Source organism: Leopardus geoffroyi, chromosome C2 (genome assembly GCF_018350155.1).
Source record: "Leopardus geoffroyi isolate Oge1 chromosome C2, O.geoffroyi_Oge1_pat1.0, whole genome shotgun sequence".
In the NCBI taxonomy this organism is placed as follows: domain Eukaryota; kingdom Metazoa; phylum Chordata; class Mammalia; order Carnivora; family Felidae; genus Leopardus; species Leopardus geoffroyi.
In genome coordinates, this window is record NC_059333.1 from 152,289,990 (window position 1) to 152,308,395 (window position 18,406).

Genomic DNA, 18,406 nt, shown 5'->3' on the forward strand with positions numbered 1-18,406 from the left:
TTTTTGCAGTGGTGGTGAATCTTCCAATCCTTGTGCCCTGGCCTCATGACCAAAATCAACACTACTCGCAGCCCTCATGCCTGACCGGGAGCCCAATTTTGACCTTTAATACCAACTCCCACCTTTGCACCCTGAGCACAGCCCTCACCCCTGCTGATGTCCTGGGGCTGCTGCTAGAAGAGTTACATTTCTCTGTGTCAGCAACGACCCTGTTCCTGCCTGAGTCCCCACCCTCTCTCCCAGAATGCCAAGGTCTTCCCAGCTAAAACCAGGTGCATTGGATATGTCCCAGGTGACCCTTGGGAAATATCAACAGGGAAAGAAATGGCCCCAGCACTTGCTGCCTCTGTCTGGGGCTATGACCCCCCAGAGCACTGAATCCAGGAGGCCTCAGGAAGGGCCAGAGCTCCAATGTTGGCAGATTCCCAAACTCCTTGGGAAGGGTAGGAAGACCCTCACCTCCATGGATGCTGACTCTGATGAATAGGAATCCAATCCCAGATAACCTTTCATGTTTCCATTACAATATGAGGGCATTAAAGGTATAAAATGCTTTCTTGTTACCCTCCATTAATCCTTTCATTTAATCCTCTCCATTCCTTTGAGGTGGATAGAGCAGAACTTTAGACTTATGTAAGCCAAGATCCAGAGAAAAAAAGGGTCACATGGATAAGTCACATAGCACAGCACTGAGAGCCCAGAATTGGTTGTGACATGACACAAACCTAGGCTTGCATTCCCTGCTCAACTATCACTATATGGCTGACCCTGGCAATATTAAAAACTTCTCTGAGCCTCAGGTTCTTCATCCATTCAATGGAGTTAATATTACCTACACAAGGATTCTGGTAAGAGGTAAATAAAACTCTGTACAAGAAGCACCTAGTTTAGGGCTGAGCTACTGTATTATTATTGTAATTTAGAATAAATGTCTAATGGTGCAGGCATCCCACCTGCAGAAAATCCTCAACCAGAGTTCTGGGGATAAGAAGTGGGGCCCTTCTCTGTCCCAGAGGGGCTCAGCAAGGTAGCTGTGAAGGCTGACCAGTGTCATCAGCACCCTAGAGGGTTTTGAGACCATTCAAGCAATCCCTTCTCTCATTTTACAGATGAGGAAACTGAGGCCTTGACGGGGAGCTGGCCATGTTAGGTGATAGAATGAGAAGAGCCAGTGATCAAATTGGGGGAGAAACTGTGTTTGCTGACTCCTTGCTCCAAATTTTCAGTGTGTCCCCACCAAGTGCTCCCACCCTCCTGCCCCTGCCTCCAGCCCCACCAAGATGTTTCTCCCCAGAAGCCCTCTGTGCCCACAAATTTTCTGAAATCCCATAGATCTCCACAGATCTAAGCCCGCATCCCCACATTTGCAGTGACTAATTTACATGCTATTGAGATGGGAAGATTTCAAATTATGTCAGGAAGTGAAAGGTGAGGGGTTGAATGAAGGAGGTCTAGAGGGTCCTTAAAGGAAACCCAAAACTAAGGGAGGAAGGCATTTCCAATGGTGGAATTTAACTGTAACCGCAGAGGGCAACACACGTGGCAGGGCCTGAAGAGAACCAATCAAGAATTCTCCAAGGAATTCTTGGATAAGTCAGTAACGGTCCTCAGCTCCTCTTCAGAAAGGGGTTAAGCGGCTGGGTCTCAGGGTCTTTGTTCCAGAAGGCCCTGAAGGAAGCTCTTGCCCCTGGCAGGAACTGTGATTCTAGAAGCCTAGAGGATTTGACTGTAATGAGCAGGCTAGATTTAAGGCTCAGATTTAAAATGATATTTACCTTCTCCTGGGGTTCTACTCTCAAATGCCCTCTACTCTGTTGAGGCAACACCTCTGGGTTCTTGAAGAAGAGAAACAGGCTTTGTTCCAGAGTCCCAGGCAGGGAGTCAGAGCTGGGGCTCAGTCCTATCCACTCTGTCACTGTTTGTGGCACCCAGACAGGATGCTGCTTGACTCCGGCCTTGACATGTCTTTCTACAGAGAAGGGAGTAGGAGGAGGTGTACTTCTTCTCCAGCCTGCTCTGATTTTGGTATCCCTGGAAATTTCCACTGCTTTAATAATAGTGGTGTGTGCTATCCCCTCTCATACTTAGGGGGCCAGGACATCTTCATGACAGAGGAGCAAAAGAAGTACTATAATGCCATGAAGAAGCTGGGCTCCAAGAAGCCCCAGAAGCCCATCCCTCGGCCCCTGGTAAGCCCCAGAGCTTCCATCCAGAAGAGTATGTCTGGAAATCCAGGTGACAGCCTGTGCCTGTGCCTGTGCCTGTGCTGCGTAGGGGTTGACCAGTGCTCTCTGTGAAGCAGTAAATCTGGGTTGTGTTTGGGGATAAGGTAACAAGAGTTCCAAGACCCAAGGAATGAGAAGACTGAAAGAAGCAACTGTGGTATTCTGGAGTGAATATATCTCCTACAGTTACTCCAAATTGACCTGTTTAAGGAAGTACTGAGCTCCTCAACCAGTTTAGGGTTCAATCACAAGATTGGGAACAGGTTAGGCTAAACGATAGTAGAGGTGGTTAGAGCCCTGAGATGAAGGGTTTGTGTGGCTGTGCATCATGATCTAGCCTCCATACATAAATCTCCAGCCTCACCCTACATTCCACCCCATCCCTATAGTAGACAGAGAGGAAATGGCCAAAACCCAGCCCCCTGGGATCCTGGCCCCAGTGATGGTCATGGTCAAGTGGCACAATAGGAATAAAAAGTTGTGTTTAGACTAACCAAAACTTAGAGCCATACTCCACTTTTATTCTTTATTCACAAAGACCCTAAGAGACATGCCATTTTATTTCTCCATTAAATGCAACACCCAAACCATACGTGTTATCACCTAAGTTCTTCTCAGTCCTCCACCAGAAGATGGAAAATGTCAAACCTCTAGTTGGCCTCTGTTGAGAGTGGATGAACAGGTTTGGGAGTGGGAGTATTGCTATGCTGGAAATGTACAACTGAACTTCTTCCAGGAATTTCTGAGCCATCCACTCCAGTGAATGGAATTGGCATCTTGTCCCTTTACATAACCTTTCTGTGGTTAAGATGTGGTATTTGTGAAGAAAACTACAGGTGCTGCATAGGGCACAATGCCATTAGCCTTTCCCCCCACCAGGGCAAAACCTAAGAACCTGCAACAAAGGAGTGGACCTTTCCCTAGAATTAGAGAGACATACATTCTGTTGGCCATGGCATTAGGATTTCTAAATCAAGGCATGGGGTTTGCATAAGTGACTAAAAACTTCATGAGCACACAGCCTTGAAAACATTTACAGGAGGAAAAAAAAAATGCTATGGTTTTTGGATGTATTTTACTTGGAAACAGTGGTCACAAATGTATCACTATGCTCAATTCTAATAAGAAGTGTTATAATGGGGGTGTCTGGGTGGCTGAGTTGGTTGAACATCTGAATTTTGATTTTGGCTCAGGTCATGATCCCAGGGTTGTGGAATTGAGCCCCATGTCAGGCTCGACACTGAGCATAGAGCCTGCTTGAGATTCTCTCTCTCTCTCCTGCCCCTCTCCCCCACTCATGCTCTCTCTCAAATAAAATAAAAAATAAAAAGAAGTGTTACAATGAGGGGTGATAGGATGTTCAGACCTCTGTAGAGGCAGAGATTTCCTTCCAAATCCCCATAAGGATCAAGATAACTGGGGTGGAATGAACCTAAGGGAAAGTCCTTAAGGCTCAGGGAGTATCCCTCTGTCGGCCAGGTTAATGGGCAGGAAGGGGCTCAGAATTAAAAGATGTAGGTAAATGACTGAGCCCAGCCAATCAGCATCAAGTCTGGGGAGAAGGATCCTGAGACTTACAGATAATAAAGCAGCTGAGTCCTGCTGGCCATCACTGGTGGCTAGACAAATGCTGAGTCCACAATTGAACTAGACGCTAAGGAGTCTGTGCTAGGGACATCCCTTGGCGAATCATGTTGGTACCTTGCCCTATACACTGCTCAATCTCTCCATAACATCTCAGCTTCTCCCCTTTTATCAACCAACCCCACAGGCCACCATACCTTCCTCCTGTCAAGGAGGACAATTTCCCTGAGATAGGATTAACTGAATTTCAAAAAAGGGCCCTGGGGAGGACACTATCTTAATACAAAAGCAGGAACCTAATGTTGAAATTCCAGGCACTACAATAAGAGTGGAAGACAATGGTTGGGCAGGAAGACTTACAATGAAATCACCATTTCTCCCGCTTAAGCCATAACCAAGACCCTCCAACGTTGGCACTCAGGGAAGCCCCCACATGGATAAGGAAAGTGAGACATCACAGCCCAGCTGTATTTCTGAGATTCATCATCCCTTTGGATGGGAAGGGGGTGTATTACTAACTAACTATCAACACTGTCCTAGCTTTAGTGGAGGAACACGGCTCTCTCCTTAATACTCTGTTCCAAGCACAGCCAACATAATTTTCCCTTTGTTCCCCTTATCATAGCTGAGGCAAGACCTGAACATTTAATTAAGACTTTGAAGTCTTAGAGGTCCCAAGGGGGGAACTAGCAGAGCAGGGACCCAAGCAACAACTGCATATGGTTGCTCTCCAGGGCCCAAAGCCTTCCCCTGCCCTCTCTCCTGGCTGGCATCCATATGGCAGGCAACATCTTGGTATTCACCACCCAGTGGGACAAGCCTGATCATCTGCCCTCCTCAAAGGCCAGACCCAAGCCAAAAGAGAAATTCCCACTCCCACCTAAGACTCATCTTCCCAGATCCAGCTCTCTTTTCACTAGACTATTAGCACTGGAATGCTCACTTTCTTCCCTTAGTAGTCCCAATATGTTGACTGGTCAGATAAAAGCTGAGCATTGACACAGTAGTTCTGCCCCATAGGTGCATGGGTGCCATTTCACAGCAGGGTCAACCTGGGACACGCGCGCACACACACACACACACACACACACACACACACCTCCACACTACTGGCAAAGCTCAAGTTCTAAATTTTATGCTTCATCCATAGCAAAGACTAAGACTTCCACAAGACTGGGAAATCTCATTCTGTAACATCCCCTGCTATAGAAATTACTAAAAGCAGGTTTCACATACTCCCCTTTATAGGAAAATAATAGGCTCTAGAATATCACATCATCAGTCACCCACTTCATCATCTCTGAGAGCACTGAGGGTTGCAGAGAAGTGATCCCTGCCCACAGGCTAAGCCAAGAGCAGCAAGCCACTCCATTCTCCAGCATACAAATATCTGGGGCAAACTCAATGCCCACATCTCAGTAATGCTGTCACCTGCTCTGTTCAATTACAAGTTGTGCGGTCATAATTAGGCCTTTATTTTTCTTGCCATTTTCAGTGATGAAATGGAAGTTATTCGTGGCTCTGCAATGCCCCTCCCACTCCAGAAGAGACATGGACCAGCAGTTATGCCAAGATCCAGGCCCATTTGGGTCTGATCCTTTACTCCAACCCCACAGAGTAGCAACCCCATCCCACCAGGAAGCAGAAAACAAGATCCAGCCTCTGTCACAGCCCTTCTCCTCTCTGTCTGCTTTGCAGCTTCTGTGAGCCCCCTGGTGAGACTCATGACAGGGTCCTCACTGCCTCCACTCATGCAGAGCCCCAAACATAGTACACATTCAGTAAGTGCCTATTATACACAATAGATTGGCCTTCTAATTTTATTTGAGGTATGGATAATTCAGAGCTGTCCGTTCTGTCATCCATTCATTCATCTATTTATTGAGGATCTATTTCATGTCAGGTACTTACTAATTCACAGGCTGGAGAGATTGCTAAGAGAGAAAGAATAGGGTGAAGAGTCCTGCCTACTGAGCCTTGAGGTGCTCTAACATCTATGGGTTGCATAAAGAAGACTCAAAACAGAGCAGCCAGAAAGGCAAGAAAAGAACCAGGAAAGTAAGGCATGATGGAAACCAAGAAAGGATAGTTTCAACGTGGCATGTGTGGCAAGCAATGCTGAACAGGTGTCCATGGACTTATATTATGGAGGTCATCGGTGATCTGAATGAGAACCATCTCAGTGGCGGGATGGGGACAAAAGCTATGTTGGAGTGAGTGGGAAACAGTGATTGCACAACATGCCTTTAAGAATTTACTGTAAGAGTGGAGGGGAGGAGTAGGGTGGTAGGTTGTAAGGTTCAGGAAGATTTTTCTTTAAGCTAGGAACAGCTGGGTTATTAGAGATTTAGCTAAGGAACCAAGAGGTAGTAGCCAAGAGAGGCCATATCTGGCCAAAAGCCTCACTCCTCAGTAATGAAGCCAAAGGACCAGGAGGTTGGCAAGTGTCAGCAGTGAAGAAGAGGTAAAGGTGGGCTACATAAATGACACAAGCTTCAGAGGAGGAAGGGTTTTGCAAGCTGCAGGAGGAGCAAAGTTCTGGAAGATACAATGGGAAAAGAGAAGGACCCCAAGCCTGTCCCTTTGACCTGGGGTACCTGGGGTGGGGGAGAATAGCAGCCACTGAGTTTGCAGTTCTTTGTTTGTTTGTTTTTGTGAAAGAGAGCAAGAGAGAGAGTGCTGCATGAGCAAGGGAGGGGCAGAGAGAGAGGGAGGGAGAGAGAATCCCAAGCAAGCTCTGCACTAATAGTGTGGAACCCAATGTAGTGCTTGACCCCACAAACCCTGAGATCATGACCTGAGCTGAAATCAAGAGTTGGACGCTCGATTGATTGTGCCACCTAGGGGCTCTGAGTTTGTAGTTCTTGAACTCATGCTATGCAGGCACTATGGGAACACAATGTTAAATGAGATATGGCCCCTTCCTCAAAGAGTTCACTGTCTAGCAGAGAAGAGAAGCACACATGAAATGCTAGAACTCAAGATTGACTACAAAGGCTGTGGGAGGAAAGAGGAAATGAGCAATGTGGTATGATGTGATTAGGGAGATCTCCCTGGAGGAAGTGGGGCTTAAGAAAAATGGATCACTCCAGACTATTTGGATTTAGACAGCCAAGAGAAGGGATGGGAAAGACTTTGCAAATGGAGCACCAGCAAGGACAAAGTGCCTGATGACTTCAAAGGGGTGAGAAAGATAACAAGGACTTGAATCGAGGCATTGAGGTAGCATCAACTAAGGATAAGATTTTGAAAGGAGTAAGGACAGGACTTGGCTTCTCTCTGGATGTGGAGTGTGAGCAAGACAAGAGAGACAGGCTTTAGAAAGCCATCTGTGGAGAGCACAGCCTCTCTAGATGCGTTGTGTATGTTGGCCAGTAAGGCCCTGATATACCATCTCTTGTTTTCTCAGAACAAGTACCAGGGCTTTGTCTTTGACGTTGTGACCAGACAAGCTTTTGACATCATCATCATGGTCCTCATCTGCCTCAATATGATCACCATGATGGTGGAGACTGATGACCAGAGTGAAGAAAAGACAAAAATCCTCAATAAAGTCAACCAGTTCTTTGTGGCTGTCTTCACGGGAGAGTGTGTCATGAAGGTGTTCGCCTTACGGCATTACTACTTCACCAATGGCTGGAATGTGTTTGACTTCATTGTCGTGGTCCTCTCCATTGGGAGTAAGTGGGCTCACAGCTGGCGGGGAAGCCCAGCCTCTGCTTGGGGTTGTTTGGGTTGTTGTTTTCAAAACCAAGAGGGCAACCAACAAATTTGTCCAATACCTATTACCTATTAGAGAGCCCAGTATTTGCTGCTTTCCAAGAGCAGCAGGTTTAAAATGCCTCTGGGCCTCTCGGTGAAATGGAGAGTTTCCATCGGCCTTCTCCATGCAGTCATGAAGGGTTTTTAGGCACCTACTGTATGCATAGCCCATTTGGCTGAGCTTTGGGGGCTGTTAGGGATAATCACTCCTCCAGAGAAAATAAGATGATGGAGTTTCCCTTATCTTGATGGCCTTCAAAGTGAAGAATGGGTGGTGTGATGTGAGGTGAGTCATAAAATACTTTCTGGAAAAGCAGGTGGTTGCCAGAAGAGTGGGAAATACTAACAGTGTTCAAAGGAGATTTTTTTTTTTAAGTTATATGAGAGCTTTATTTCAAAATGAAATTTCTTATAAAACAGTGATTGTCCAGGGACATCTGGTGGCTCAGTCGGTTGAGCGTCTGACTTTGGCTCAGGTCATGATCTCACAGTTCGTGAGTTCGAGCCCCACATTGGGCTCTGTGCTGATGGCTCAGATTCTGTGTCTCCCTCTCTCTCGGCCCTTCCCCCACTTGTGCTCTGTCTCTCTCTCTCTCTCAAAAATAAATAAATGTAAAAAAAAAAAAATTTTAAACAATGATTGTCCAACCCTAATAATTTAAAAATCAGGAAACATTTATTCAGTGCTACTGTATAGTGTAGAAACTGCCTGTACAAAGGAGATTCTTAAGTCAAGGATCTAGAATTAAATCTCTATAAAACTGTCCACTTAGGGAATGTGAGTGATAGAAAAATCAAAGGATGAATGCCAAGAGAGCAATGCTCTTAGGGCCTAGTGTGGGTGTTGAATGATAGGCCCAGTTTTGGGGGGCCAATGAGTATTCAGAGAAAATTAATAAAGTCAGAAGCTAAAGTGGGGAATGGAGCCACCATAGCTGGGTACTTGCTGACATCTGAGGACTGGGATGCATTCCTTGGATCTTCACAATAGCTCTCTGGAGTGTTCTTATCCTCATCTTGGAATTTAAAATTGAGCCTCACAGATTAAGAAAGTGATACAAGGTCACACAGTTTGTAAAGGGCAGAGCTGAATTTACTCCAGGCTAATGTTCTTCTTCTTTTTTTTTTTTTATGTTTATTTATTTTTGAGAGACAGAGCACAAGTGGGGGAGGGGCCGAGAGAGAAGGAGACACAGAATCTGAAGCAGGATCCAGGCTCTGAGCTGTCAGCACAGAGCCAAAGGAACCTACGAACCGCGAGATCATGACCTGAGTCGAAGTCAGTCACTTAACCGACTGAGCCACCCAAGCGCCCCAGACCAGGCTAATGTTCTTCTAATGAACTAGCTGCTTTCCAACAATAACCGAGAGAGTGTTCCTGGCCTTCTTGTGGTTTAGGCAAAGTTTGGCTCTACAAAGGCCAAATCCCACGCTCCAGCTTTACTTTGCATTATAAATATATCCTGACCTGTTATATCATAACTTGCTTACTTTTCATGTCAGGGCATAGCTGTGGATTTCATTTTCCGTTGATTTACCATCAAAAGCTAACAGCATCTAAATACAACTTGGCAGCATTTAATCAATCTCCCCACCCAGGTGCTGAAACACAGACTTGGGTTGTGTTTATTTGTTGGTGAGTTTACATTTATTTTTGTGTTTTGCTTTGTTTTCCTGCTGCTGGTGGTTTTTGTGGGAGGTTTGTTTTGTTTGTTTGCTTTCCCAAAGTGAGAGATTTTAAAGGCCATTTTGATTTTATAATAGAGAAAAGAGCTTGCTTATGTGGGTTCCCATATCAATTCTATAGAAATAAATATACTCAAAGTACTCCAATCTATGATGGGGACACCTTAACTGCTAGTTCCTATGACCCACACAGCAACACCATCCACTGGTTAGAAACAAGTCATAGAGGCAGCTAGAAAACTAGTGAAAGAACCCACCTCTTCACCCCCCTGCCCTCCCTCTCTCCCTTTCTTCCTTCCCACCAGCAAGACATGTATTGAGTACCTAATTGCTACAAGTGTGAAGACTTATTATCGCTTGAAGTACATGTAAACTGGTTGGCTGGCAGAAGCTTAGTAGATTATATAGAAACATAATGTACCCCACACTGTAGAAAAATATCCCAGTTAAATTGACTTTAAGAGAGGGGCTTTCATAAAAATTTTATAATATAATATTATAATTGCTTCTTGAATCTCTTCCCATTTCCTTCCTCCTTCCAACACAATACTGTGACCACCCGTATTCATATGAAAAAAGGCAAGTAGGAGATGAAGGTCAAGGGAACCCTGGCAAAGAGGGAGAGAGCTGGCCACCACACTCCTCACCATTTGTCCTAAGAGGTTTCGAATCCTGTCTGACCTAAAGGCCTCGCCTAATCTTTGGTGGGCCCTGTGTCCCACAAATCTTCAAATTAGATATCATATAGGGAGACATATACATTCTTCATCTTTCCAACTTTGTTTGTAGTTGGGGGTGGGAGGGCTGTAACTGACCCTAAACAAGCCTATCTGCAGGCCCTAACATAGAGTTCAAACACAGCTGGAAATGAAAGAAACAAATACAAGCCATTATGTAGACAGCTGGCCATTCAAAGCCATTCTGCTTTAGCTGTCAGCAAGTTGCCCGACTCCTCAGGCCCCCCTTGTAATTAACACCAGGCTCTGTACAATTATCCACAGGACCATGTGCCAGGAACTAAGTCAATCTTCCCAGTAGGAGATGGGGAAATGAATCACAAGGGACCCTGACCTTCACAGAGCACAGGACAAGGGTGGAGGAAAAGGCATGTCCCAAGGCTGAATTCTCAAGGAAGAGTAGGACCTGTGTCATAGACAGAAATGGACAAGGACTGTGTGTATGTGGAATATGGTGCCATCACTTCCAGCTAGGCTTCAGAAGGTAGGGTTTTGACCATGGAGGTTGACTAAGAGGAAGACATTCCAGATGGAAGGAAAGAAAGATAAGAACATGGTGGGAAGGATGGGACTTACTTCAGAGACAAACGATTTATGCAGTGAGCATGTACGGAGCCCCTACACTATGCCAATCACCATGCAATGCTCAGAGGGCCCAGAGTACTTGATTACAGATCCTCACATGGAGGTCCATACAGAGCAGAGACGGGAGAGTGTGACCGCAGCCAGCTTTGTCAAGGCTCATGCTTGTAAGTACTAATTAGATCATTTTCCTCTCTTCTAAAGGCCTGGTGTTTTCTGCAATTCTGACGTCACTCGAAAATTACTTCTCCCCAACGCTATTCCGAGTCATCCGCCTGGCCCGAATCGGCCGCATCCTCAGGCTGATCCGAGCGGCCAAGGGGATCCGCACGCTGCTCTTTGCCCTCATGATGTCCCTGCCTGCCCTCTTCAACATAGGGCTGCTGCTCTTCCTCGTCATGTTCATCTACTCCATCTTCGGCATGGCCAGCTTCCCCCATGTAAGGTGGGAGGCTGGCATCGACGACATGTTCAACTTCCAGACCTTCGCCAACAGCATGCTGTGCCTCTTCCAGATCACCACGTCGGCCGGCTGGGACGGCCTCCTCAGCCCCATCCTCAACACAGGGCCCCCCTACTGCGACCCCAATCTGCCCAACAGCAACGGCTCCCGGGGGAACTGTGGGAGCCCGGCCGTGGGCATCCTCTTCTTCACCACCTACATCATCATCTCCTTCCTCATCGTGGTCAACATGTACATTGCAGTGATTCTGGAGAACTTCAATGTGGCCACACAAGAGAGCAGTGAACCTCTGAGTGAGGATGACTTTGACATGTTTTATGAGACCTGGGAGAAGTTTGACCCAGAAGCCACTCAGTTTATTACCTTTTCTGCCCTCTCGGACTTTGCAGACACCCTCTCTGGCCCCCTGCGAATCCCAAAACCCAATCAAAATATATTAATCCAGATGGACCTGCCCTTGGTCCCTGGAGATAAGATCCACTGTTTGGACATTCTTTTTGCCTTCACTAAGAATGTTCTGGGAGAATCTGGGGAGTTGGATTCTCTGAAGGCAAACATTGAAGAGAAGTTTATGGCAACTAATGTTTCAAAAGCATCTTATGAACCAATAGCAACCACCCTCCGGTGGAAGCAAGAAGACATTTCGGCTACTGTCATTCAAAAGGCCTATCGGAGCTATGTGCTGCACCGCTCCAAGACGATCTCCAGCCCTCCAGGTGTGCCCAGGGCTGAGGAGGAGGCTGTGTCACCCCCAGATGAAGCCTTTGTTGGATTCATGGCAAATGAAAACTGTGCCCTCCCAGACAAATCTGAAAGTGTGTCTGCTGTATCTTTCCCACCATCCTATGACAGTGTCACTAGAGGCCTTAGTGATCAAGTCAACATGAGCACATCCAGCTCAATGCAGAATGAAGATGAAGCTACCAGTAAGAAAGCAACTGCCCCTGGGCCCTAGTGAGGACACTCTAGCATGGACATAACCAGTTCTGATGTGACCTTCTGCTCTGTGATAACTCTTTCCCACTACAGGTGGCACCCAGCTACCCCCTCATCAATGCATGCCACCGGTCAGTGTCAGAACCGGGAAGAGAACCCAATTGGCGCCCACCTTTGCAGAAGCCCTCATATGCCCACAGGAGTCAGAAGCCTAGAGCATCTCCACTGTGACTACCCTTTTGAATTTCAATGTCAGATGATGTATTCTCTTACTTCCCAGAAAATGTCCCTGGTCCTCTTATTTTCATTGTGACCAGAGCTTACATCTACTGTGACAAACTTCTCAGGACCAGAACTTCCAAAGATCTATGGCAAGGACGTTGCTGAAGGTCCAAGGTAGTCCTCTGTGAAACACCACATAGGGATTGGCAATCTTATTTAGGATTCTGCATGACTGCATGTTGAGAGTTGCCAGACAATTGTTCCTGCCCAGGGTAACATCTGTGGTCTATGTCACGAAAGGCCTTTGAGATATCCATTAAAATTAATATTTTTAAAGGTATATCAAGGCCAATGTTATATCTTAAAGCACCATTTTAAAAAAATGTATGATGCTGACATTTGTCATAAATCACTTCTTCACTTTCAGGTTTCCTGATATTATTTTGCAGTTTGAGCTTGAGTCTGGATGGGGCAGGAAGTAGCACTGTCCTGAAAGTTTGTTCTAACCCTAAGTACTCCACCAACTGCTATGCCACCTGCACCACACTCTTTCCCCTCTGAACTTCAGTTTCCCCTCTTGTAATATTGGTGGGAGGCAGGAGACAAAATGGACACTCTCTATAGCCCTTGCATTTCCTGTTATAGAACTCAGTCACGCTCTGTTCCAATTTAGATGAGGAAAACCGTCTCTCCTGAAGCTGCCAATGGTCAGACTTTCCTGCTGTGTGGCTAAAGAGGCAGCTTTTGGATACATTCCAGAACCAGTTTCACATCTCATAAGCAGACCTTAAGAAGGAAAGTTTTCACATTTCCCTTGGGCCAAGTTTCCATTATTAGTATAATCAAAAGAAAAGGGACATTTTGAAAAAGATGAACTGAGAGATAAAAGGTATGGTCAATATTTTCTTAAATTCATCCTACAAATGTGATTAAGTAACTATTCTATGACAGGCATGCTCTAAATACAAGCGATAATGGGAACTAAGCCCCAAACAATTCATTGGACTTAAGCAGTGAGTGAAGAAAGGGTTGTCGGAAGATAATATTCAGCCCAAAGAATGTGGCGGGTCTTAAGATGAAGGAGAGCAAAGAGTTCATGTGACAACATAGGGTATAAAGGATCTTAATGACAGCCATGATCTTCTATTAGCCCTTGGGACATTTCCTGCCACAATAACAAGGAACAGGTAAATTTGCTGATATATATATTTAATCACGTCTTAAGACTTCCCATTTATACAATTACAAAGCCTAGAGACTAGTCCGCCATACATGCCTCATGGATACAGATTTTCTGAAACCTTGATCTCCTTTCTCTGTCACTGTTGGCCCATCAGAGGCCAAAGTGGCCTTCAAGATGCTTGTTGGGGGTTTGTCAGCACCCACAGATGGAGGTTAATATGGTGATGATGGAATAACTGAGGGCATGGGCTATCCCAGGACAAATCAGATGTTCTCTGGATGCGTGATTTGTATCTTAAGGATGAGTTCAACAAAATGGCTCTTCCTCCCTGGTTTCTCTGAACCAGGGAGCACAGATGTTGATGGTGCCACTTCTTCAACATCTAAATCCCATGAATTTAATTAAATGCCATCTAAGACAGCTGGATGGACAGAGAACTTGGGGAATGGCTTGTTTTTATATGTTATGTGGAAGAACGAAATGTACCCAATCATCAGACTAGTTTTATTAAGTAGATGATATTATTCTCAGAGATATTCCCGATCCATTTTTGCCCCAGGTTGTGACTTGAGTTGTTCCCCCCCTACCCCTGAAAAATATATGTTGAAGTTCTAAGCCATGGTACCTGCAAATGTGACCTTATTTGGAAATGGAGTCTTTGTAGATGCAATAATAGTGGATTTAAGTGGGCCCTAATCCAGTGATGAATATCTCTAAAACGTGAGGGAAATTTGAACATAGACACACAGAGAGGAGAATGCCATGTGAAAACACACACACACACATACACACACACACACACAGAAGCTTTGTGAAGACAGAGGCAGAAATTAGAGTGATGTGGCTGCAAGCCAAGGAATGCCAAGTATTGCTGGAAACCACCAAAAACTAGAAAAGGACAAAGAAGGATTCTTCTCTAGAACCTTCAGAGACAGCATAGACCCGTCAATATTCTGGCCTCCAGAACTGGGAGAGAATACGTGCCTGTTATTTTAAGCCACCTAGTTTGTGGTACTTTGTTACAGCAGCCCTAGCAAACTAACACACCCCACCTTTTTTCTATACAGATGCATTTCCCAAATTATTATGGGAACCACTGGAAAAGTAATTCAATATACACAGCTTGCATTGCACAGAGTTTTCAGATCTATTCACTAAAAACACAAGCTTACTGATTAGAACCATATCTCGCCAGGAGTGGCCGCACAGCTCCCCAGGTTCCCGGGCCAGTGGCTACTTAAGCGCGGCCCACCGTGTCAGCTGTGTGGCAGCCTGGAGGCTCGGCACCCGGGAGTCATGCTCGCTTCGCGGAGGGGCTAGCTGGCCGGGGACCTGAGTCTAGAAGCAAGACTTCTTCCATCTACTGCTTGTCAAATGGTAGACTGGACATTCGGAAAGCCTGTAATGAGGGGTTTGCTCTTTAGACTTTGGGAGAAAGAAATAATACCTTGCAGAAAAGTACAATATTAGGCTCCAAAGATGGCCAACGAACACTTTTACCCAGATTATTTTAAGTTGAACTGGAGGGGACGTGGGGAGGCTTCAGGAAGAGGTCTTACCTACTGTCTTCAGGGACAGATAGGTATCTGTAGCAGGTTATGTTCATCTGAGACTTCGGGGATTGCCTGGTGTCACTAAGCATCTGCTGGTGCTGGAGGTGGCTGTCTGCCTTCTTGCCGTGTCTAACGAAGTAGAAACGAGCACAACTAATGGTCAGCCTGACCAACAGGCTGCACCAAAAGCACCATCAAAGAAGGAAAAAAAAGGCTCTGAAAAGACAGATGAGCATCCTTTGGCCAGATTCAAAGGTGATGGTGTAAAATACAAGGCCAAGCTGATTGGCATTGATGATGTGCCCGATGCAAGAGGGGATAAAATGAGCCAAGATTCTATGATGAAACTAAAGGGAATGGCGGCAGCTGGTTGGTCTCAAGGACAACACAAACAAAGGATCTGGGTCAACATTTCCCTTTCTGGGATAAAAATAATTGATGAGAACAACTGGGGTAATAGAGCATGAACACCCAGTAAATAAAATTTCTTTCGTTGCCCGTGATGTGATAGACAACCAGGCGTTTGGTTATGTGTGTGGAGGAGAAGGCCAGCATCAGTTTTTTTGTCATAAAAACAGGACAACAGGCTGAGCCATTAGTTGTTGATCTTAAAGACCTCTTTCAAGTTATCTACAATGTAAAGAAAAAGGAAGAAGAAAAGAAAAAGATGGAAGAAGCCAACAAGGCACTAGAGAACAGGAGTGAGACCCTACTGACCCTTGATGACCAAGCTAACAAACTAAAATTGGGTGTTGACCAGATGGATTTGTCTGGGGACATGTCTACACCTCCTGACCTAAATAGTCCAGCAGAAAACAAAGATATCCTGTTAGTGGATCTAAACTCTGAAATCGACACCAAGCAGAATTCTTTAAGAGAAAATCCATTCTTAACAAATGGCATTACCTCCTGCTCTCTTCCTCGACCAAAGCCTCAGGCACCTTTCTTGCCTGAAAATGCCTTTTCTGCCAATCTCAACTTCTTCCCCACCCCTAATCCTGATCCTTTCCATGACGATCCTTTTGCACAGCCAGACCAATCGACACCCTCTTCGTTTGATTCTCTCAAATCTTCAGATCAGAAGAAAGAGAATTTGAGTAGTTTGTCTACTCCACTGAGTAACAGGCCTCTGAATGGGGATGTTAACTACTTTGGTCAGCAGTTTGACCAAATCTCTAACCTGACTGGCAAACAGGAAGCTCAGGCAGGCCTGTGGCCCTTTTCAAGTACACAAACACAGCCAGCAGTGAGAACTCAAAATGGGGTATCTGAAAGAGAACAGAACGGCTTCCATGTCAAATCCTCCCCGAAGCCTTTTGTGGGAAGCCCTCCCAAAGGACTGTCCATACCGAATGGCGTAAAGCAGGACTTGGAAAGCTCTGTCCAGTCCTCACCACATGACCCTATAGCCATTATCCCACTTCCACAAAGTACCAAACCAGGACGAGGCAGAAGGACTGCTAAGTCTCCAGCAAAAGACTTGCTTGCATCAGACATCTTTACCCCTCCCATCTCAGAACTTCCCAGCCAGACATCACCTACAGGACAATCTGCAACCCTACAGACCAACCCTCTGGATCTCTTTAAAACAAATGCTTCTACCCCAGTGGGACCCCTTGCGGGTTTAGGTGGTATACCAGTTAGCATCCCCCCTCCCCCCCCCCCCCGGCCCCAGGCAGGACCATGGAATCCAACATCTTTAGTCTTCAATCAGTCCATGTCAGTGGTACCGGGAGCCACGATGAGTGGTCAGCCTTCAGGATTCAGTCAGCCAGTTGTTTTTACCAAAAGCCCAGCTGTTCCAAGTTGGAAGTAGCCTTCATCTTTGCAGCTTTAACCCCCCCTCCAGGCCCTGTTGTTTGGGGCCCATCAGCCTCTGTGGCACCCAATACTTGGTCATCAACAAGCCCTTTGGGGAACCCTTTCCAGAGCAATATTTTTCCAACTTCTACTATGTCTGCCCAGTCCCCTCCTATGCTCTCCTCTCTCCTGGTCACTCCTCCTCAACCACCTCCCAGAACTGGCCCCCCAAAGGACACCTCCAGTGATGCCTTCACTGCCTTGGACCCACTTGGAGATAAAGAAGTCAAAGAAGTGAAAGAAATGTTTAAGGACTTTCAACTTCGGCAGCCACCTGCTGTGCCTGCAAGGAAGGGAGAGCAGACTTCCTCCGGGACTTCAAGTGCCTTCTCCAGTTATTTTAAGAGCAAAGTTGGCATTCCTCAGGAGAATGCAGACGATGATGACTTTGATGCTAATCAACTATTGAAAAAGACCAATGAACCACCAAAGCCAGTTCCCAGACAGGATTCCCTGCCAGTTACCAAATCTGCTGACAATGCATTTGAGAACCCTTTCTCTAAAGATTCTTTCAGTTCATCGCAAACCTCTAAGGCTTCTCAACCCACATCTCCTGATGTATATAGGGATCCTTTTGGAAATCCTTTTGCCTAACTTCTGAACTTGATATGCTGACTCTCCAGAGGAACAAAAATTTGGGCCTTTTTGCTAATAGCCAGACACCTTGACCTCTGTTCTTGTTCCAGCTTTGACATATTAGCTGTTGCTTTATTTCTTGCTGTCTCTTCCACTTGTAAAATGTCTTTCACTTTCTGTTTAGATTAAAGCTAAACTGAATCTATGGTTTTAAATAAATAAAGACTCTAAATTCTCTTTAAAAAAAACCCACAAGCTTAGTCCTTGAAAATTTCACTAGATCTACTTGAAAGTTCAGCCGGTGGTCCAATTACAAGGTTAAGCGAATCTTAGAGGTCCAGGGCAGATGGAAAATCAGAGCTGAAGGGAAACAAGAAACAGAACAGCAGTGTTGACTGTATAAATATCTGAAACCTTAAAATATGCCTCCACTATAAACACTACCTTGACTTTTTAATCCATTAAACTGTGTAACACAGAGACATACGTGGCCAAGAACATTCAAGAACATCCAGCCAACACAGATGAGAAGATGTAAGCAGAGCCTTGGTATGCTAGAACGTTTGCCTTAAGACAAAGGTGAAGTCACTTTCCCAAGCACTGGGGATGTAAAATTAGTAAGACACATCCTCAGCCTGGAGCTGAACACAGGCTGAGGTTTAATAAAAAATAAAAAATAAAAAATAAAGCAGTTCCAAGATTTCCAACAGTGACAGGCTAGTAAAAGTTTGTATTATTATTAAACTTTGCTAAGTTAAGAATTCATGAATTAATTACTAGGATTGCCACTAGCAGAATAGAAACAAAGTATATTCCAAATGAGGATGGGGGATATAAGCTAATAAATAATTAGACAATCAAAAAAGTAAGATAGGGAGGAAGATATAAGAGAAATATAGAACAAGAAGAACGAGTAGAAAAGACAGAGTAATGTAGTATATTTGAAAACAAATATATCAACAGTTGTATTAAATGTAAATGGACTATGTGCTCCAAAAAATCAGCAAAGATTGTAACACAGAATTTTTAAATGCCAA

The 18,406-nt window shown here is 45.3% G+C and overlaps 2 protein-coding genes across 2 annotated transcripts in view; both read left to right on the forward strand.

Annotated features, from left to right (window-relative positions):
• Positions 1–12,537, forward strand: part of SCN10A (sodium voltage-gated channel alpha subunit 10) — a 94,341-nt gene extending 81,804 nt beyond the window's left edge. Inside the window, exons 25-27 of the mRNA XM_045436521.1 lie at positions 2,085–2,189; positions 7,219–7,489; positions 10,781–12,537. Of these exons, the coding sequence (XP_045292477.1) occupies positions 2,085–2,189; positions 7,219–7,489; positions 10,781–11,994 (1,590 nt within the window). The 3' untranslated portion in view covers positions 11,995–12,537. The remainder of the gene's footprint in view (positions 1–2,084; positions 2,190–7,218; positions 7,490–10,780) is intronic.
• Positions 12,538–14,984: 2,447 nt separating this feature from the next.
• The window catches only part of LOC123610423 (disabled homolog 2-like), a 54,002-nt gene continuing 50,580 nt past the window's right edge, over positions 14,985–18,406 (forward strand). The window contains exon 1 of the mRNA XM_045501015.1: positions 14,985–16,681. Coding sequence (XP_045356971.1) covers positions 15,463–16,681 — 1,219 coding nt within the window. The 5' untranslated portion in view covers positions 14,985–15,462. The remainder of the gene's footprint in view (positions 16,682–18,406) is intronic.